This window comes from Pseudoliparis swirei, chromosome 2 (assembly GCF_029220125.1).
Source record: "Pseudoliparis swirei isolate HS2019 ecotype Mariana Trench chromosome 2, NWPU_hadal_v1, whole genome shotgun sequence".
Lineage (NCBI taxonomy): Eukaryota > Metazoa > Chordata > Actinopteri > Perciformes > Liparidae > Pseudoliparis > Pseudoliparis swirei.
This window is the reverse complement of record NC_079389.1, coordinates 8,228,083-8,249,392: the sequence shown is the minus strand read 5'-3', so window position 1 is coordinate 8,249,392 and position 21,310 is coordinate 8,228,083. Positions and strand designations below refer to the sequence as shown.

The 21,310-nt window shown below is 41.1% G+C and overlaps 1 protein-coding gene across 1 annotated transcript; it reads left to right on the top strand.

Annotated features, from left to right (window-relative positions):
• The first annotated feature begins 18,455 nt into the window (after window positions 1–18,455).
• Window positions 18,456–20,618, top strand: rpe (ribulose-5-phosphate-3-epimerase). The gene is made up of 6 exons (XM_056430913.1): window positions 18,456–18,593; window positions 18,982–19,061; window positions 19,156–19,295; window positions 19,420–19,554; window positions 19,708–19,794; window positions 19,891–20,618. The coding sequence occupies exons 1-6, from the start codon at window positions 18,472–18,474 to the stop codon at window positions 20,011–20,013; spliced, it is 687 nt and encodes a 228-aa protein (XP_056286888.1). The 5' UTR covers window positions 18,456–18,471; the 3' UTR covers window positions 20,014–20,618.
• Window positions 20,619–21,310: the final 692 nt, after the last annotated feature.

Genomic DNA, 21,310 nt, shown 5'->3' with positions numbered 1-21,310 from the left:
AGCACTGTTTTTTCAATCAAGATAACATTAAATTAATCAGAAATACACTCTCTACATTGTTAATGTGGTAAATGACTATTCTAGGTGGAAACGTCTGGTTTCTAATGAAATATCTCCATAGGTGTATAGAGGCCCATTTCCATCAACTATCACTCCAGTGTTCTAATGGTACATTGTGTTTGCTAATCGCCTTAGAAGACTAATGTCTGATTAGAAAACCCTTGTGCAATTATGTTAGCACAGCTGAAAACAGTTATGCTGGTGATATAAGCTATACAACTGGCCTTCCTTTGAGCTTGAAGTTTGTAGAACAAAATTAATATTTCAAATATTAATCATTATTTCTAACCTTGTCAATGTCTTGACTATATTTTATATTCATTTGATAAATAAAAGTGTGATTTTTCATGGAAGACACAAAATTGTCTGGGTGATCCCAAATTTTTGAACGGTAGTGTATTTCTTCACTAAATTTTATGAGTATCTTTCTACACAGAGTTTTATTTTTATTTATCCAGGTTTTTGAGCTATCTGTCTCGGAGATATCTGATTTGCATTAGTTAAAAAACTCAAAGCAGGTTATCTCATTAAGGGCAACAACATTTCCTGATTTGGCTGAACATATAGTTATTAGGAGAATCATTCGTAGTTTCTTTGCACAACATATCACACAGAAGTAATAGTCTTCTGCAATAATTCTGCTATTTAAAGATGTTAACACAACACTGCAATGTTAGCACTTTATGAAGTTCATGATATGGCAAACAGTTGCATTATATGTACAAACAAGTCCAATATTTACTCTCTCTTTAGCTCGGTTTTGTTTTTATTGGTTTTAGCTGCTCGGTTTAGTTGTTTACTTTGACTGTTGGCTTCGTGTCCAGGAGGCTCTTCAATGGAAATAGCTGCCTGTCGCTATACGTCTGCGAACAGGTTCATAAAAGCACTGAGACGTAGCCAGAGAAGTGAAGTTGTGGCCAGTAAAACCAAACAATGAGCTAAAGAATATGAAGACACTTGGTATCTGTCTGCCTTTGGGTTTATCACTTGCACATTTTACAATATTTTCCACATATATTACAAACATATTGATTGGTGCAGCTTTAAAGATAGCATGGCTTTTGTACAATGATGAAGTCAAACCTGAGGAATTCATTTATAAAGCATAACTTTGTTTATTCCAAAGACATGAAAGCCCCACTCTATGGTTCTTATAGATAGATGGCTACAATATCCACCGTAGGTTGCCTGAGAACTGGATCTCTTCCTCTAATGTAAGGCCCAAACATAAATCAGACACAGAGCGCTCCAAAATAAGCTTCACATGTACAATGAATGATGGGTTGTGATGTTCTCTCATGTTACCACCGCATGCCTGATAAGACTCAGCCCTTCATAAAGCATCCTGCGCTTATTGTTATTGCGAAAGCGCTAATCTCTTCCAGATCCACAAATGTAACTGTATAGGCTAGAAACATATGTCTGTGAAGGCCCGTTACTTAGGGGCCTGATTCATACTGCACTCCGTGCCCGAGCCACGGATCCGGTGTTTAGACATCACCTAATTCATCCACCATCCCGCCGGCTTTAAGAGCTGAGCCTGATGTGCAACGTGAAGGTTCACCCTCCACTCCATCAGCTCCGCAGCACGCTCGTGTCAGAGCCGCTGATGAAACTTCAGAGATGTGTCACAGAAGAGGCGGCAGCTGCTTTACGGCTTATGGAGGCACACAAATCCATACAGAGCATTTGCCTGAGTTATTATTCAAATATCTGTATTACATTTTTATAAGCAACCAGTAATGTGTTTGGAGTTAAGAGGAGGTTGATGATGACTTCATGTGGAAGTATCACTTATATTCAGCCATTGTTTATTCAACTCATCCGTCTTCTTATCCTTTCATGCTAAGTATTTTATATTTCTATCGTGTGGATAATGAGAATGGATTATATGACATAACATCATTACGCAAAGAACTATACTACACCCAAAAAAGCTATAATGTGCTGAGCTCACAAATCTGGCTTTAGTACACAACTGGTTATGTGTATCAAAGTGTATCACTCTGTTAACTCACTCCTTCTCCTGAGATGGATAATGAATGACTTACACAGAGCACTTTGAGAGGTAATGATAGCTTATTTTGTTTCCTGGGAGAGAATGATAGAATGCAGCCGTTGACACACTTTTATCTCAACATAGTGTCTTAACAGTGACAGCTCAAATCAAAAGTAGGATTAATTTCCTCCTCTAAAGTGGCAAAAAATCTAAACTTTTGTCTGCGTGTGATGTTTTGTCTGTGATGGTGTTTAAACAGACGAATGTCCTCCTTTGGTTCCTGTCTGGGGTCAGACTCTGGCATTTGGCTGACAAAACAAGTGTGTTTATTCAAACAGAAGCAGAGTGTCCCAGTCAAGTCAATATGACATCCCTGCACCAGCACCCAGTTTAATACGGTCCATAAACTTCATCGCGAGACATGCCACATTCACGAGATGTGTCCTGAAAAATAGACTTTGTTCAACACTGCAGTGTGAAACGCTACACCTGGGATCACAACATGGAAATCCCCAAAACTAGAGTTAGCTGCCTTTACCTCCACGAATGAATGCAGCACACACAATAGCAATTCTCTGTTATTCTCATTACTATCACTCAATGTTTCTTACGCGCAATGTGAACACGTGCCAACACCGAATACAAAATACCACAGATCCAAAGATGTAATTCATCTTATTTGGGTTTTGTCTGGAAATTATTAAATGTCATTAGGACATGGGAATTCTGAACATAATTACACCATGTAAAGCGATATATATCATCAGGGAAACAAAGAAAAAGAGATGGCATGAATTGATCATTGTAATTTATTTGACTGTATATGCTCATTCTATACACCTGCTGATTCTATGACAGGGTCAAAGGGGACTCATACACTATTTTTGCACACTGCTTTGTGACTTTTCAGAACAAAACCCTTGTCTGTCCGAGACATAACAATACATTTATATTGCCCACCGTCAGGCCCAACACTAAACAGGATCAGGGCAGCGCAGACAGCAGAGAACATATATCGTTAGATTGGGAATAGTGGTTTGCTGCAATATCAATGCTGTGAATGTCACACTGTAACCATAACCAAGAGCTCCCAGAGCCTAAAGATCGATTAATGCGTTTTTAAATTGTGTATTACTATGTTGGAACCACCAAAGCCTTTTTGTGTTGAGACATAAGCTGAGTTTTGGTTACATTGCATTTAACCATCATGACTATAGATTCTCTAACAATAAATATACCTGCATACATTGTATGTACAACTTGTGCAAAACATGTGTTTAAGTCTGTCTGTCATTGAAAAGAAAGCATGTCTGTCTCTCTCCTCTGCTTTATTGTTCTTCTTTTTCTGAATAGCAGGACAGATCTCTGCAGTTTTCAGGGAGTTCCTCTCACCATGAAACACACGATTCACACCATAAGCTGGAAAAGAATGTGTGTATGTCATGCGGTTATCACCTATATCATGTTTTCTTTAAGAAGAGGTACTCGTCATCCTCCATAACACCCCACTTACTCCCCACGCAGGCGTGAAGCTTCAACTGCTCCCCTGGATCTCTCAACTCTTCTTCCATCATGTTGTCTTGGTTGCAGATTCACTCTCCAGCCCTCATGTATGTCATGCATCCTGCAGCGATAACAAGGAATTCCTAATGAGCGTGCATGAACACACCCAGACAAACAAGATTAATCACATGTGACACATGTTTCTAATATAAACCAACTTTGATCCTGATCCTGAAACGGCTGTATCTCATTGTGTGACGAGGTTTGCTGCCATTGGCCTCGACACAATAACCCCACAACCTTTCGGATTGAGGTTTCTGAAATCCTTTTCTCTGTATACAAAGGAGAGTTTCCTCGCCGTTATTTTCCTAAGCTTGGTTTCAGGGGGCTCAATAAACTTTTGTGTGGCTGGACAAATGGGTTTGTGAAAAAGCTTCTGAGAAATAAAACAACAATCACTGCGAGATGAATGGGGGAGGAAGTTGTTGTCTCCGGGTGTGGGTGAGGGTGGCGACGGTGGTGACGGTGGTTTGGGTGGGGAAGCTGAGCGCTGACACGCCCATTGTGTTTGTGACACCGAATCTCAACATCCCCCTCACAGTTGACTAAATGAAAACATGCCACGGATTGCATTTCCCTTCCGGCCTTTAGTTGTGAAAAGAAGATTTTCCGAGCCCGAACTTCTCTTCTGTCCCCTCTTCATCCATGCAGGGGTTTGGAGTCGCTCTCATGTGGCGTTACTTCCAGTTGTATTGTGTTCAAGTCACAGCTGCAGCTATTCCATTTTTCAATAACAAAGATTTTGACATGTTAAAATACCTTATGAAGCAATGAACACCACCTCGTACCACGTTAGCCCTTGTATCTGAACTGGTGGTAACTCCTGATTCCATAGACAGTAAAAACACCCCTATACGACACTTTACTATATTTGTTTAATCTGTTAATTGTCCTGAACTGAGGTGCAGTGGAACAAAACATTCTAGTTAATTTTTCTCAAAAATATGGCATGAAATCATAAGCTATCAGCAGCAGAGTACAGGAAAGAGATTCACTCCACATGAGGACGTGGAAAAACACTGCAGCGGAGATTCTTTTGCAGCCTCTTGTCTCAAAACAAAATGACCGTCTTGATCATTTGCAGCACTGTCCAATTAAGTTACCATAGTTACCTAGAACATCAAGAGACCATAATGTTGGGCTGGGGGCCAAAAAATGCCAGAATAATGAAAGGAGAGAAAGAGGGAATATAAATCCTTTGCCAGCTTTTTAAAATTAAGTGGGAAATCCCTCAATTAAGAATAAGGCCCCTGAAAAAAAAGGCAAATAAAACAGGACAGAAAGGAAAAATATTGAGGATCATGATTTATTTTGGTGCACTTTGTGAGGTCTTAACATTATCACAGACGACAGGCATGCCAATATGACACAATATGAACACTGGACACATGTACAAATTCAAACTTCAAAACTTATAGGTGCAAAACAAGACAATTAACTATTCATTACTTCTCTATTGTTAACAAAGAAAAAGAAAGAGAATAGCGATTGGTGTTAGTTGTCATGGTGACACACATCGGTGGCGCCATAAAGTGTGTCACACATCGTTGCTCTGGCGCTAAGGTCATCCTGGCAGAGCGCACATTGTGTATACTGATCTTAGCTGACCGGATACTGATGAGCCAACAGTGGAGGTAGTTGTTTCACTTTAGGAGCCGAATTGGTCGCTAAATTGACACAAAGCCCTTGCAACTGCAACGGTGCACATAATGGCCGCCTGCTTTGTCGATTCTACTCTATGACTGTCAATATCCTGCTTAGCATCACAATGTTAGCGTTCTCATTGTATCCACGTTGACTCAACGGGCCGCTGTGCCTGAGCGTACTGCCTCACAGAGCCACTCGCATGGCTGGAGACTAAGGCTTGATTAACATTGCTCACAGATGGGTTTACAGCTTAATGTTACTTAAAAGGTACCTCAAGAGTCGGCTATACAGAAAAAGAGGAATAATATCAAGAGAACAATAGTCAGGATGCGTGCTGCGTTTACCTGTATAAACAAAGGCTAAATGTTAAGCTTTAAGAAGAAGTCTTAACCAATAAAATCACCTTTCACGCAGCAAACATTTCAACATTTTGACAGATGAAACGTGGTAAATTCTCTGAGTTTTTTTAGACTTCTCTGTAAACTCCTGAATGTGTTGTAGATTGATGGATGAACATTTTCATTGGGGTCAATATGTCACAAGTAAAGGCTGCAACCCCAACAGGGCTTTCCATCCTGACCTTACACTTGGTATATGGGTTGTAATTCTATAGGAGAAGTGGGGGGTTTGAACAAACACACATTTTAGGGAGGAGGTGTGCGTAGGTGTGTGTTTCACCACTCACTGCTACAGTATTAAATAGCTTTCCTTCACATACCTGTCACCTGGTAATCAATAATGCTAGAATAACACCCGGAACACAACAGCCATCCGTAACCTGTCACTCATTCACAACCAAACCTCTCCACACATGCACACAAATTCAAAAGCATCTATCATCAATGAATGTCTGGTAGCTGTTCAGACAGGCACTCATGTGAACACTTCTTCCAGGCGTCATCCATCACCTCGCCCCACCAGAGGGGGTCCACGCCAGGGACACACACAGGCAGCGAACCTGATCCACACCAGGCCGCAGACCGGTCACACACAGACCTTCCTCCTGGGATGGACAAATACAAACCCACTTTAAATATCGGTCGCCTACGAGCACACACAGGTGCCCGTTTACATTGCTCCGAGCACTCCGAGCACTTCACCTCCTTCTCCGTCATTACGCTGAGTCATTATTTTCAGTCCGTAATCAAAATTCATAATTAAATCCTTCTTTTTTTCCGCTACTTTCCACCCATTCTCCAAGCGATTACCCTCCTCCTGCTTCTCCCGCAGTGCAGATTATGTTTGCAGTGCAGTGTATAAATAGTGCTGAGTAGGTGGCCTCGTAATGGAAACACAGATATACAAATATCAAAAGGTTCAGTCGGCACTTTTCAAATTATAAACACATTAATCAAGACTTGTGTTTAACAGATGTTTCGAAGCATACACGGTGGCTGCTTTTACTCTCTCACAAGAGCAGGTTCAGTAAAAGCCTCAGGTATATAGTGTTAAAGATGATGAAACAAATAGCTCAATGAAATGCAAATGTGTGCGTCCATCCAACATCTTCAGCTTGTTTCATTCACCAGCTGAGGTGTAATGACGGAAAGAAATGAGAACGCAACAGAGATACAGTTGTTCATGGCATAAAAAGTCCTGAGAAACATTATCAACCATGCTCTCCCACATCAGTTATGAGACGCTTAGTGCACTCTAGTGTACACTTGGTCCCTCTTTCCTGATCCCGTTCCCATGGCCTGGTTCTTCTCAAATGACAAAATACATGGTCTTATCTTGCTGAGAAAACAGCCTCAGTTTATCTTAATAGTGTCTGAAGGACGAACTTGAGGTCAGTCTGGTGTGGCTACGAGATTAAGTTTATATACACAGAAATGTATTTAGTTTGTATACCTTTCTATTGATTTTCGATTTGCTTCATTGGCTTGAACATGTCATGGTGTTGATGATCAGTTGTTATGACTTATGGTTCACCATGTGCTGTAAAATTGTTATAAAGCATTCTAGCTCCCATCCAGTCCAAAGAAAAGGTCAAAACCAGTCAGTAAAATGCAACCACGTTCACTTCCTCAGCCAGCTCTCCCCTTTCAACCAAGTCCTGTAATACACTGACTCCTGTCTCTTATCTTACCTCCAGCGCTTGTTGAAGACTATAACATTTGGTGTAGGGTGCAGATAAGGAGGCTTCAATTGATTATCCAACCTCAGACCAAGGAGGAGCACTGCGGATCCTGTCCGTCATGGCCACTGAGCAGTGGACCAGCTATTAACCCTTGCAGTTCTGTTGGAGGAGTTCTTGAGTTTGAAGAAGGCTTAAGACGGGAAGACCTGTTCCAACAGGAGAGCATGTGATGGACGGTTCGATGCGGCGACAGCAGTGAATGTGGGTGTTGTACTGGACCGTTGTGGAGAAGAGAGAGATGAGCCGGAAGCTCTTGATGTACCAGTCAATCTACGTTCAGGCCCTCACCTACTGAGCTTCCTTCGTAGAGCTCAGACATCCAGAGGCTGCCTGGAGTTGAGCTGCTGATACGATGACGTTGAAAGGCTGTGGTGATGGAAGTGGCGACAGATAATTGGAGTACTGTTGGTGGTTCTGCTGAGACACAATACCAAAAACATAGAAGTAAAATAGAAGCAGAAGTGTGAAAATAACATGGATCTGCCTCTGGAGCATGATAAAGTCAAACCAGTAGAAGGAAAGGACACTAATACAGTCAAAGGAGAGCCATCATCGCTCACGCACAAGCAGGTCTCACAGAAGATTTGATGTGAAATTAATATTACTTGATTTGTTACATCGGACAATATCTGGACAGCTGGCTTGATATTGTTTAATCCCCTAAAACCACTGTTTTGGCCACTGGGATGAAGCGGAAACAAACTGTTCACTGTTCATTGATATGTTATTACCTTTAGATAGCAGCCTTTTTACACATCTAGGAGACATGGAGAAATATTAGCATTCATTCGGAGTTATGCTTCCGATGAATGCAAGCCCAATGTTCACACAATGAGAGTGAAGCACAATAGTAAAGTTGCTATATGGAAAAGGTGCTAAAACACTGTCGAGCTGCGGGGAATTGCAGTCAGGTTTTATATCTCAGTGGGTTTGTCACAAGCGACACCTTTCACATTCACAGTACACACTCACAGTACACATTCACACCACACATGTACAGCACACACACTAATGTAATCATTTGTTATTTGAAAAGAAATATTCTTCAAGTCAGCATAAAAATAGTAAATATCAAATTAATTAATTTATCTGCACAGATAGCTGGAAAATGGATGTGCAAAGAGGGAAATATCAAAGTGTCCAGTCCACTGTAACCATGTCCAGATGTTTTTTACATCTGCACATGATATTTCGCCACGATGACGCAGAAGGAAAACAAAGAGTTCCTCCCTTGCAAGCCATGTCTCCCTTCTCCTGATCTTTGCCATCACTGAATAGGTCAAACCCTTATGAAATATTTCACACAACCTTTTGCAGTCAAGGTAATATTGATTATACTCCACGTTTACCCATAAATCACTCAGGGAACACAGCTCGGAGACATCTCTGGACAGAAAGATGAAAATTGGACCCTCGTGGCATCGAGCTGCGGTTGAAAAAAACAAAAACAACTTCCTCCACAGAACATGGTGGATGTTGCCAAGGCAATGGCATGAATCACTTCTAGTTTTTCTCGTATTCATTTAAGATGCTATTCAGAGGTGTCTATTATCCTTTGTCTGCAAGTAATTTGATCCTCCCACCGGTCACTACCATAGTCATAATCACTGCAACAATAATCCTATTCCTTTATGTGTTCATGGATTTGTTGAAAATGTCAGGTCATTTTGCCTTTGTAATACACAAAGGATTTGATATGGATCTGAGTACACTGTGAAACATGTCCACACATACAGGACACGCACAAAAACACCCATATTATTTCATTACGAATTCAGAAACCTGCCAAAAGAAATCCCGAGACTTAAAGTCTTAGCATCTCACAGTGAGGTGGACGTTTTTCCTTAAATAGTCTAGAGAAACACTCAAAATAGAAAAAATATACTTTCTCAGATTCCAGATTTGGTGTGGTTGAACTTTCCCTCACCTCCAAAAGCAGGGCAGGGACACACAGAAACAACAGAGAGCGGGCCAGGGGAAATTCCTACCAGGGATGCACTAGTGTCTTAATACCACAGGAATGCACAAGTGAAATCTACATGACCACCATGACAATGAACAGATACAGCGAGATAAAGCTGGGCCATCTCAAGCAGATTGTTGTGTATTTGTTTGTAGAAAGCTGCGGATGTTGTTTTTGTTTTCAGCTTAGTCACATGGTGAGGTAAAAACATATTAATGTTGTTTCTTACAGCGATCAAGCTTTTCAGGAATCATCACAGATTGGGTGTGGTCTTTTAACAAGGCTTACATTATGTTGGCATATGTAGAAACGTCAGAACTAAATAGCATATTCCCCAAACATATTTCTTGAGATAATAAACTTTATTCCACAAGGATGGTAGGCTATATGTTAGAGAGTTAGCTATAAAACAAACAGAACGTAATGTGGGCAAATTAGTGAGCTTTCGAGGTTCTTGATTGCAAATGTTGTAACCTCTGGAAAGAGAGGCAGGCCTGCAGTTTCCAGTTGTCTTCATGCTAAAATAAGCTAAGCTAAGCTGTTGGTTGCATTCAGGTTACAACCCCCGGGCCTGAAAATGAAGCCAATTTCTGTGGTAAGTTATTTCAAGCGCCTTAAACTTACATTCTGCCTGAATGTAAGTAAGGAATTAGCGTAATTTACACTTGACTTATTCCCTCTGTAGGAGCCAAATATGGTAAAATTATGTTAATCTGTATGTAGGCCTACACTGGGTTGGCGCTGTTCTGGTGTCCTGTGGGCCGACATATAGTCAATGAAATCCTGATCGACGTCAGGAGTAGGACCCTCGGGAGTATTAGAGTGAACCCAATAGCACGACTAGGGAGACAAAACTGCAAATAATGATCCTTTTGAGTAACATCAGGAACCGAACAGACAGAAGTATATAAACACAATGTGGAACGCTCGAGGGCTTGGTCGGAAAAACACAAAACAATCTGGCAGAGGACAAGTGCAAGTGAGGGGACCTAAGTAGACAGGGACCAGGGTTGCCAGGTCTGTGTGACAAAACCAGCCCAATGGCCAATAAAACCAGCCCAAAAACCAGCCCAATGGCCAATAAAACCAGCCTAAAAACCAGCCCAATATCAGAACTCAAAATATGCCCGTGCCAAACCATATGCACTGCTTTTAAAGTCCAACAGCATTGCTATCATTGCCAAATGTATTGTAATATCTACAAAGTAACACCAAATGTTTAGTATGCCAGCATTAAAAGAAGTTTTCCCTAAACAGTTATTTCACCTATAGATCCTAAAATGGCCTTGTGTAATTAGATACAGAATATTATCATAAATAAAATGTGTGAACGTGCTGATCTGGAGTAGGATTTGGGTATAAATACATTATTTCATTTAAAATATGGATTTTTATTTAAAGATATTCATGTAATTTGCATGCAAAATAGGTCGACCCGAACCAGCGGACAAAAAATTCAACCCGCGGCAACACTTCAAAAGTAGCCCAATTCCGCGGGGAAACCGCGGACCTGGCAACACTGACAGGGACTAACGAGGGAATGGGCAACAGGTGAGACGGGCGTGAGGACCAGGTGAAGGGAATGAGACTGACGAGGTGGGAGTGGCCAGAGGCAGGTGAGAGAACAGGTGAAGGGAATTGGAGTGACGAGGTGGGAAGCAGGATCTGGAATGACATCATAGTTAGTGGCAGGCAGACAGAATGAAAACAGCTAATAAAAGAAAGGTGTGAAGCTAAACTGTTACACGGAAGGGAAACCGGGTTTGATCACTTTCGGGTGAACCACGGCCGAAGAGAAGAAATAAACTCTTCCTAACAACAAGAGTGCGTCAACCAGGGCCACCCAGAGTAGCCAACAGTATTGGACTCCTTTAACACCCCCAATAAACACAGTTTATGGTCTCAATCACTAATTTGAAGTCTTGTTCAGTGCAGCATGATGTGCATTTAGTAAATGAAGGTCCCAGTCAGAGTAGAATAGATAATAAAGCAACAGTTTTGGAGTTGCCCAGAGTGAGACCTTACACAACCCATCGAGGGAACACCCTGTCTCAGACTGCAAAACAACATTGATGTGTTACATTGCTGTTTTTTATTGCTAGGTGAATCACCTCCAATACTGGCAGTATTATATTCATTTCTCAAATAGTTTCTGTAAGAGAAAGATTTGTCAAGGCTGGTGAGGATTCGTGGTTTACTTGTGTGCTGGGCTCCTCCCCATCGTTCCTCTATTCCTGTTGATGGAGTAGCTCGTAAAATCTGTTGGCAGAGGGCCCATTGATCTTTGCTCCCCAATTGTCATCTATATTTTCCGAATTCTCTTCTTCTCTTTCAATGCTGTGGGGTGTTTCCTGGCAAAGACGATAAAACATAAGTATCTTCCTCTTTGGAGCTTCAGGCTTCAGGAAACTATCAGGGTCCAGGTTAAATGCTCTACTAATCTCTAAAATCTGTGAAACTCTTTTCTTTGCCATTGAGGGATATCACTGTGGAAAGCACCGTAACGTTGTCACATTTAATGCTATGCATAAACAGTACACTCACCCACGTTACAGTAGCTTGTACCAATATAGCTGTTTCTTCCACTCCATTATTAGTTGTTTTCCGTGCTGGCTATCCGCCAGGACTCTCTAGAAAGTCACTCAAAGAGGCCAGCACCAGCCTGAGCCTGGAGCGTTACCATGCCAAAGAAAAACACATCACGAAAGTCAATATGAACCTTTAATGTAACCAAGAAGCAGGAAAAGCAGAAGACCAGAAGCAAAAATACCTCAAAGGATATCCAGTATGTAAAGGCTGAACTCTCTCTCTCAGACAGTCGGATCGGTGGGCTGCCGCAATCACGCGGAGTTTGGTGAAGTGCACTCGTCGGTGTGTGCGTCTCCAGAGAGCTATAACCCATCGCACTTTTGCTCTCACTTCCTTCTATTCTCCGCGTGAGGTTAATTGGACGGTGGGACACGTTGTCAGGATGTGTGTGTGAGTCTTTACGGTCATTCACACAAGCCTCTTTTTATGGAACGTGTTATTTCCCCAGGCGCTCACGTGTTTCACCGACTGAAGAGTCAGACGGAGAATAACGTTTACAAAAATCCAAGCAAAATAGAGTGAAAGCCACTATTTATTGTCTTGTTTCGCGCACTTTATTAAGAGTTATTTTCTGAGATGTACAATAACTATCATTCTGTGCGGAGACATATGTAGAGAGGTATGGACAGGTCTTTTTTTCACCCGCCTTTAAACTGCACCATCAATACATCTGCACTTATGGCTGCATATGCTAATCCACCATGCGGAACACTGTTGTGAGACATGATCACACACAGACACACTAAGAGTTGGCACATTGTTGATTCATTTAATTAGCTGTGGGAGGTTTGAGCCTCCAGTCATTAGTAATGACTATTTATTTAATCGTCAAGTATGTGTGTGATTTTGTGAGCAACTGTTTTGATAGTTAGCCGTTAGTCAATTGATTTGAAATAATTCCCACAGTCTAAATATTAACGTTGCTTGCAGTCGGCGTATATAAAGAGCGTAGTTCTGTAGTCACTCAACCCCTCTTCACTTAGGAAGAGGATTTTGGAGGATTTCTTGATACTGCTGGATTCTTAAGCACAGTGGATCCAACAGCTGTTGGAAACACAAGATGGGGTCAGGATTCCTAATCCCACTTGGAACATGTGATTGTGACAGTGAAATTGTATTTAATGCTAAGTTATTTTTTCCAAACGCGATCAATGCCTAGTGCCAAAGAGTTTGCTCCATGTTGCATTTCATTCCCCAGCTGAGTAATGGTCTGCAGCTGATGTTCGAGGAGTATTCTTATGACTGACAGCAGATGAGGAAGTCCTCATGATTCACCGTCCAGCCTGCACATGGCTATCGACCAGGCTGCTCTCTGAGGAGTTTGGACAAATATTCTCATTTGTTTCCAGGTTCGCTTTAGCTTTTGTAAGAATGTTGGACTGTATGTCTATATCATCTGTATATATGTGCGTTTGAATATATTAATGGAAAAGTAGCATCAGAGAAATTTCAGATTTAGGTCTAAAAACACAGTTGAAAGCAAATTTAGGATTACACCATGTTTGAAGAATAAATACAAGATTTAAATATAAGTAAAAGTCAATAGAATTCTCACTGTATGATCTCATGAAGCAATTTCATTAGAATGGGATTTTGTGCTCTGGTCAACCAAACTCCTGCACTCCACGAGTTCATGTTGTGAGAAAATATTAAACCCGGCCGTGTGTTTTCTCAGCAGCCCACTTACATGCAAAATCTTCAAATAACAAAAGATTAAATCAGGTGGATTAGATCCTCTTTGAAGTCGGGAGGAAAGCTTCGCACACATAAACCTACTCGTGGGTTACTGTTATTAAATCACAAAAGAATATTCAGAATCTTATTTTATTCTTCACAAGCTCAATTTGTCATTTTTAAATGTCACCGGTGCCCCTGTGGTCACATTTTTGACCCTTTGAAGTGACACATTATCGCCCATAGTGCACAAAATTATGACTTTTGGAACGGTCCATTTCTCCCTAGAGGTGGTTTTCACTAGCAATTACTGTTACATGCTGACCTCTTCTCTGTTCTGTGGTCAGAATACATATAGCACTTTTAAAAATAGTCTAACAAATCAGTTCAAAGCTGGTCAGCGCTGAACTAATTGAGCAAAATTACTATGGCTTGTATTACTTACCTTGACTGGTTTTTATTACTTGCTTTTAATGGTGTGTATTACTTACTCTTAATGGTTTTTAATACTTACTTTAAAATGGTATGTTCTTCTTAAATTTAAAATGCTGTACTGTAACTTTGCATTGTGTGTATTTATCCTATTATTAACAAATATAATATTTGTTATTGTTTTATGTTTCATGTTGTACGGTCTGTCAGGGGACTACAGATGCAAATTAGCTGAAGTTACACTCTGGTACAGTGCATCAAATGGTGACATTTATGTTTTACCTGTACATGGTCCCTTTTAAATAAAGATAATAATAATAATAATAATAATAATAATAATAATAAGTTGAGGTCATGTCAGAGAATACGCAATTTGACATCAATTGATTAAATACTGTTTAGATACTGGACAACGCTAATTATCGTGATCACATATTTGGACATACAACATATAAGGACATGAATATTGAAGTACCACTTCAATGATTTATTTATTTCATGCACTTCTAACAGTGTGAAGTTATATACAACACACACTAAAATAAATACTGCAATCCCAGATCAAGCTGCACAAAGAAATCATTTGTTTTCCTGTTTCCAACGGCCCCCAGTGAGTCTGCATTCCCTGTGAGTGCATCATCACAATAAAAAGCCCTTCTACTACACCCAAAGAGCACCCTCTTTACGGCAGGAAAAACAAACTTGATTGGGAGCACTAACATAGCGAAGGGAGGCAGCACCCACCCCTCCCTTCCCTTTACAGTTATGGACCCCGACCACAGCGACATAAAGCTCCGGAAGGGAGAGGCTGCAAGGACACATGCTCCACACGTTCCTTTCCGACCATCACAAGAAACTCGTTTCGCGTTATCTGTTTGCTCAGGAGTCCCGAATCAACTGCTGGGGGGGAAGCGGGATGAAGGTTTCAATCAAGATAATACATGAAAGTTTGGAGTTGTACCAAGTCCTTGATAATCAACAACTGCAGAGGAAAAATAAAAATAAACTGAGCAGCAGGTTATCAGTTCCTGTTCCTGCCTTAAATAACAAAGGTTAAAGGTCAAATAAACCCAATTGATGAAAGGTTACAGCACACTTATTGTTCGAAGCAAATGTACGTGACAAGAATGATGTCTAATGGAATTAACACAAGTGGCTGATTTTCAGTCGGTTCTTCATTGGAACTGAGCTCACCATTGGTTTACCAGATAATTATTACGGAGTCGGAAAAAAATAACGCACTTCATAAGACCGTTAAACAAGTTAAAACATGTTTAATACACGCTGCTGTGTGGCTGTTAAGTAGTTACCTGCAACGGATAAATCTTAACCTGCAGGGGCACATTTTAAAGTGCTGATGAAGGCGCATGCCCACTTAGTGAAGAAGTAATACTTTGTGGGAAAACGGTGAAAAACAAATATTAATTTAGAGAATATTCTGAAGAAAAACACACATTTATTAGCAATTTAAAAACCAGAAACTGTCATTGCTGACACACATGGAAATGAACAGACGGAAAGTTAGCAGCCGGGAATGGAAATGATTATTCTTCAACTTTTCAACCAAAGACATTCATAAATCATCTTCACAGATGACTGAGATGCAGGAATGCATATAACGAAGGACCGCAGACCATACACACCACAACGAAGCACAATATGTACAGTGCATTTTAAAGATTTAAATAAGTTATGTAAGTTAAAGCCTTTGCATGTGGAGGGGCCCACTTCATGCCTCGTAAAATGAGATGGTATTACAGAAAAGCAAGACTTCAGGCTGTGAATCATCTTTCAACTAGTAATGGAGTACAGTACTGTTTATTATGGACCGTTATTAAAATGAGAATATTTCGAGAATTTGCAATAGAGAACAGCCTGGCAGTTTCCAAGAAAATGCAAGTCACATTCCAGAGCTGCACTTAACCAAAAGAGATGTCTTTAACGGGGACCTGCGATGCACAGAGGCCAATGTAGACTGGAATGGTGTGCTTGTGTTAGAGCTGTTTACAGTCAAGGTGAAGAATGAGTCTTTGTATCAGCTGCAACACCCACATCAACTCTGCTCTCAAGACACCTCAAAGGACTTTTGTCGGGACAGACTTACGGGATAACAATCCTTTGCCGACATGGTCCACAAAATGACTGTCAAAGCCAGAAGCTGGTTTACTACCTCCCTCAGAGAGTCTAGAGGCCCCGGTTCTTTATAAAGCCAACTTACTCTAAATCAGCCCGACTTAACAATCACATATATCATCTCCCTGTCTGCCAGCGTACACCGGGTCACCCGTGTTTCCATCCTTGCTGCAGTAAATGCAAAAGGTGGGTACAACCCGTAAATGTCAGATTTAGTTGAGCGAATCTGGGAACATGAGTGTGGCTCTTTGTGGGCTGAGTGCTGCAGATCCTTTGTAAAACCTGCTTCTTAAAAATCACAACAACCTACACATCCCATCGAAAATAATTATCCCATTTCAGTGGCAAGATAATGACAAACAAATGAAAATATATTATTAGATTATTAGATTATTCCATTATCCATACCGCTCATCCTCATTAGGGTCGCTGGAGCGGAGCCCAGCTGTACACCCACCAGTCCATCCAGGGCACACATAGAGACAGACAACCAATCATGCTCACATTCACACCTGTAGGCAATTTAGAGATTGATTAACCTGCTGCATGTCTTTGGACTGTGGGAGGAAGCTGGAGAGAATACACGCCGCCGCGGGGAGAACATGCAAACTCCACACAGAGGGACCGCCCACGGCCCTCTTGCTGTAAGGCGACAGTGCTAGCCTCTACACCACCGTTCATCCCCAAGGGGAAATGCCTTTGTTGCAGCAGCAAGAATGTTTACAATATATACAATGCAATAGAATAAAATAGCAGGGCATATTACATTTAAGAATTTAAATAATGAAGGAAATGAAAATGAAGAAGAATAAAATAAAAAATAAAAATGCAAAAGTGTATACAGTGTATCCAAGTGTATATAAAGTGAAGCGGTGCAAGGGTTATTGATGTTGTTAAATTTGAGGAGGATCTGTCCAGGTGAATTATTGTCTTATTGCAATGGGCAAGAATGTTCTCCTGTATCTGTCCTTGCAGTAGGAGGTGGTGGATATACATATTTCGATTCCCAGTTTTCACAGGCCTTCTGTGTGGAGTTTGCATGTTCTCCCAGTGGCAGTGTACATGCAGGTTAATTGATGAATCTAAATGTGGATGTGAGCATAAATGGTTGTCTGTTTTTTATCTATAACCTGTATCTTCAACATTATATGATCAAATTAGTACGACATCACAGTTAATGATGCAGCAGGTGAGCAATGCCAAGATTCAAATATTTTGTTTACAAGCCTTTTATACAGCTGCACTTTAAGCTTTTATTTTAATGGAAACCTATTGGCTTGTTTTGTCTGTTTTATCAATCGTTCATTTCTAAGTTGGTTTCAGGTTACATTGGACAATAAAGGTTTTTCCCAAGGTAAGAGTGCTGCAGATGTTTTCTTTCTTCATAACAGGTATTTGGCAGGCAACAGTAACCTTGCAGGCTAACCTGCTCCCTATCAAGCCAAGTGATGAATCAATACTATCTATTTTTCTCATGCCCAGACAACTTTCTATTCGTACATGTTGGTGTCTTCGCAGCACCAAGTACCTACCAATAATTATTCCATGGGGCCATCAAACTATCTTTCTGCTCATACTGACATGTAACTTATATGTTCAGTGATTGGACAGCAGAAACATAGAGATTAGAATGCAGACAAGAAGTCGGACGTTAAAATAAGAAACCAGTGGCCAAATACAGAGAAAATAGAAGCAAAGGGTATGCTGGATAAATTAAAGAGGGGATTCAAAAGGTTTTGCAATATATGCCCTTTACACCATTTATTAAACGAACTGATTAGGCCTGATGTGCCCTACATACTACACTGGTGATGACACAACTGTGTCTCATATTACCCAACAAAGAGCCCTGTCTGTTTGAGGTCGTTCACTGCACCTATTATTATGCCAGGTCCTTGCCTATATGAGCTTTGCGCCATCTAGGGTCAAGAAGTGGGAAATGTCTATTTTGAAGGCAGAAATTTGAGACCACAGTTGAATCAAGTTAACAATTGACACAAGTGTAAAACCTGAAGTGAGAGTCTTTGGGTAAAAAAGAACAATTTTAGATTGCAAGAAACATATTATTTGATCAAAGTGATTGAAGAATGCAATATAGCAGATGCAAAGATATTGACAAAGTAAAACGGTAATAAATTACCTTTTTTCCTGTTTTCTTTACAATTCATTTTTCCTCTTTTATTTTGAAGGGAATCAGCGGAAGTGGTGCCGTTACGTTGCGGTTAACTGGTGTTAGCTGTCTGGCTGCATGCAGACAGGAACAACAGCAGCATGGCATACAGTGCGAAGATCGGTCCGTCCATCCTCAGCAGCGACCTGTCCTGCCTGGGCAGCGAGTGCGTGCGGATGATGGACTGCGGGGCCGACTACCTGCACCTCGATGTCATGGACGGGTGAGTTTATCACTTAGTTAACGCCAGTTCAAACCAGCTAGCGTTGCTAACTAGCGAGTCGATGGGAAGTTCAGTGCGTGAGAGCTAAAGTTGGCTAACACCAACATGCTAAACCAGCTTGGCGGAAGTTAAGCAGGGAAAGCCGATATTAATATGACTGGTTTTAAGTGGCTTGAGTCCGTCAATAAAGAGGCGTTGAAAACCTCAGGCTGTCAACCATTGTAATGTATTGCAAGTCTTTACAGCAGACTTCCTTCTGCTTTTTAGTTTACTCGTTGTTTACCTTCCTGTTTACCTCTGCGAGGCGTTTGTTTGCAACCGTTTACGCAACACAGACGATTTCGTCACACTCGGAAGTGAAATGCATGTTTTTGTTTCCCTTCTAAAGGCACTTTGTCCCCAACCTCACCTTCGGACATCCCATGGTCGAGTGCCTCAGGAAGTCAGTCGGCCCTGACCCTTTCTTTGGTGAGACAGTCATTCCCACACATGTGAAAGACCTAACCCGTGGACCCTGAATGCATCGGCTATGTCTGCAGTACTGAGCCGGGTCATTTTGCAGACCTGCACATGATGGTGTCTCGGCCAGAGCAGTGGGTGAAGTCCATGGCTGCGGCAGGAGCCAGCCAGTATACCTTCCACATCGAGGCCACCACCAACCCTGGAAACCTCATCAAGGAGATTCAAGAGAGTGGCATGAAGGTGGGGAAACAATGCTGCAGACTAAAGACACGTGTGAAATATTGGTATTAATCGGCTACATGCAACATTGCTGAGGCGACTGCACTGTCTATGTCTTCACACTAACACTGTGTGAGTCCTGTAGGTGGGTTTGGCCATCAAGCCTGCTACTACTGTTGAAGAGCTCGCGCCTTGGGCTAACCACATCGACATGGCTCTGGTCATGACTGTTGAACCTGGCTTTGGAGGCCAGAACTTCATGGAGGACATGATGGCCAAGGTACGGTCAAACCGCAGGGAGAGGAAGCACAAACAGGAAGTGCACACAGCAGCAACATGTACAAGACCGTAAAGATGATAACAGTTAATCAGACCTTTTTTTTTTCGAGTGTTATTTAGCTTCTCTTAGTTTTATTTCTGTGCGTGTGTCCAGGTGAGTTGGCTCAGGAGTCAGTTCCCTTCATTAGACATTGAAGTAGACGGAGGAGTCGGACCTGACACGATTCACAAGTGTGCCGAGGTAAGGGATGCGACCGCATGCCTCTCGCCTGGAATCCCAGTCCACTTTTGTGTGGTTTTTAAAAAAAAAGTAAATTTCTGCTCATTTTTGCCGCAGGCAGGAGCCAACATGATCGTGTCGGGCAGCGCCGTCATGGGCAGCGAGGACCCTCGCTCCGTCATCGCTCTGCTGCGCACCGTGGTGGCTGAAGCCATCCAGAAGCGTTCGCTGGACCGCTGAGATGCCCTCTGTGTGACAACCTACCCGCCCATCAGCAATACAACACGACAGCCAGTGGAACAGACTCGACGCGGACATTTCTGGGGTTGAGGTCAGGGGTCAGAGCAGGGCCAAGTCACTTTGATCTGAGTGCAGGTGCACCGTGACTCTACAAAACATTTAGAACGCCATCCTGTCCTCCCACAATCGCCCCTCTGAACCAAAGTTGAGTCTCATCTCGGCGTGGGGACGACCGTTTCCAGACCGGCGGTGAAGTTACACTTAGTTCACATGTGGAAACATTCCTGAATATAGTTTGACACTGTTTTAAGGGGATATTAAATGGTCCAAGGAGGTTCTGTGTTTAGTAGATCTTCAGGTTTGCGAGTAATTGTCTGAAATCACGTTTCATAATTCTGTCTCTTGCTGTTGGGTTGAAATGAACCGTTGACAACTTGCTAAACTGCTCCGCTTAAATAATGTACACTTGTAAATTTCAGGAGATTTGTTTTTGCAAATTAAAGACTACAATGAAGTGAAGTATACGTTTGCTTTTGAATTACTACCAAAATGTATTTAAAAAAATTGCTTGCCTATTAAATAAACCAATAATGTGTTTCATTCAACTTGACAAATGTGGTGTGCTTGCTGCTGGACATCGCTTTTATTTGGAGGTTAAAATTGTATATAGAATATATCCCCTTGGTATGATGTCTTTAGAGAAGTAGGACTACAATATATGATAATTAAAAACAAATTGCATGATTTTTACATTATAATATACAGGACTCTCAGAAAATTAGAATATTGTGATGAAGTTCTTTATTTTCTGTAATGCAATTAAAAAAACAAATGTCATGCATTCTGGATTCATTACAAATCAACTGAAATATTGCAAGCCTTTTATTCTTTTAATATTGCTGATTATGGCTTACAGCTTAAGAAAACTCAAATATCCTATCTAAATATTAGAATATCATGAAAAAGTATACTAGTAGGGTATTAAACAAGTCACTTGAATTGTCTAATTAACTCGAGACACCTGCAAGGGTTTCCTGAGCCTTGACAAACACTCAGCTGTTATAAATCTTTTTTTTTACTTGGTCTGAGGAAATATTAAAATTTTATGAGATAGGATTTTAGAGTTTTCTTAAGCTGTAAAAAATAATCAGCAATATTAAAAGAATAAAAGGCTTGCAATATTTCAGTTGATTTGTAATGAATCCAGAATGCATGACATTTTTGTTTCTTTAATTGCATTACAGAAAATAAAGAACTTTATAACAATATTCTAATTTTCTGAGACAGTCCTGTATAA

What these genes read in the sequence shown, in the direction of transcription:
- rpe (XM_056430913.1), top strand. Translation starts at nt 18,472, where the DNA reads ATGGCATACAGTGCGAAGATCGGTCCGTCCATCCTCAGCAGCGACCTG. An exon ending in CACCTCGATGTCATGGACGG is followed by an intron (nt 18,594 to 18,981) that starts GTGAGTTTATCA and finishes TCCCTTCTAAAG; the next exon opens with GCACTTTGTCCCCAACCTCA. An exon ending in CGATTCACAAGTGTGCCGAG is followed by an intron (nt 19,795 to 19,890) that starts GTAAGGGATGCG and finishes TTTTTGCCGCAG; the next exon opens with GCAGGAGCCAACATGATCGT.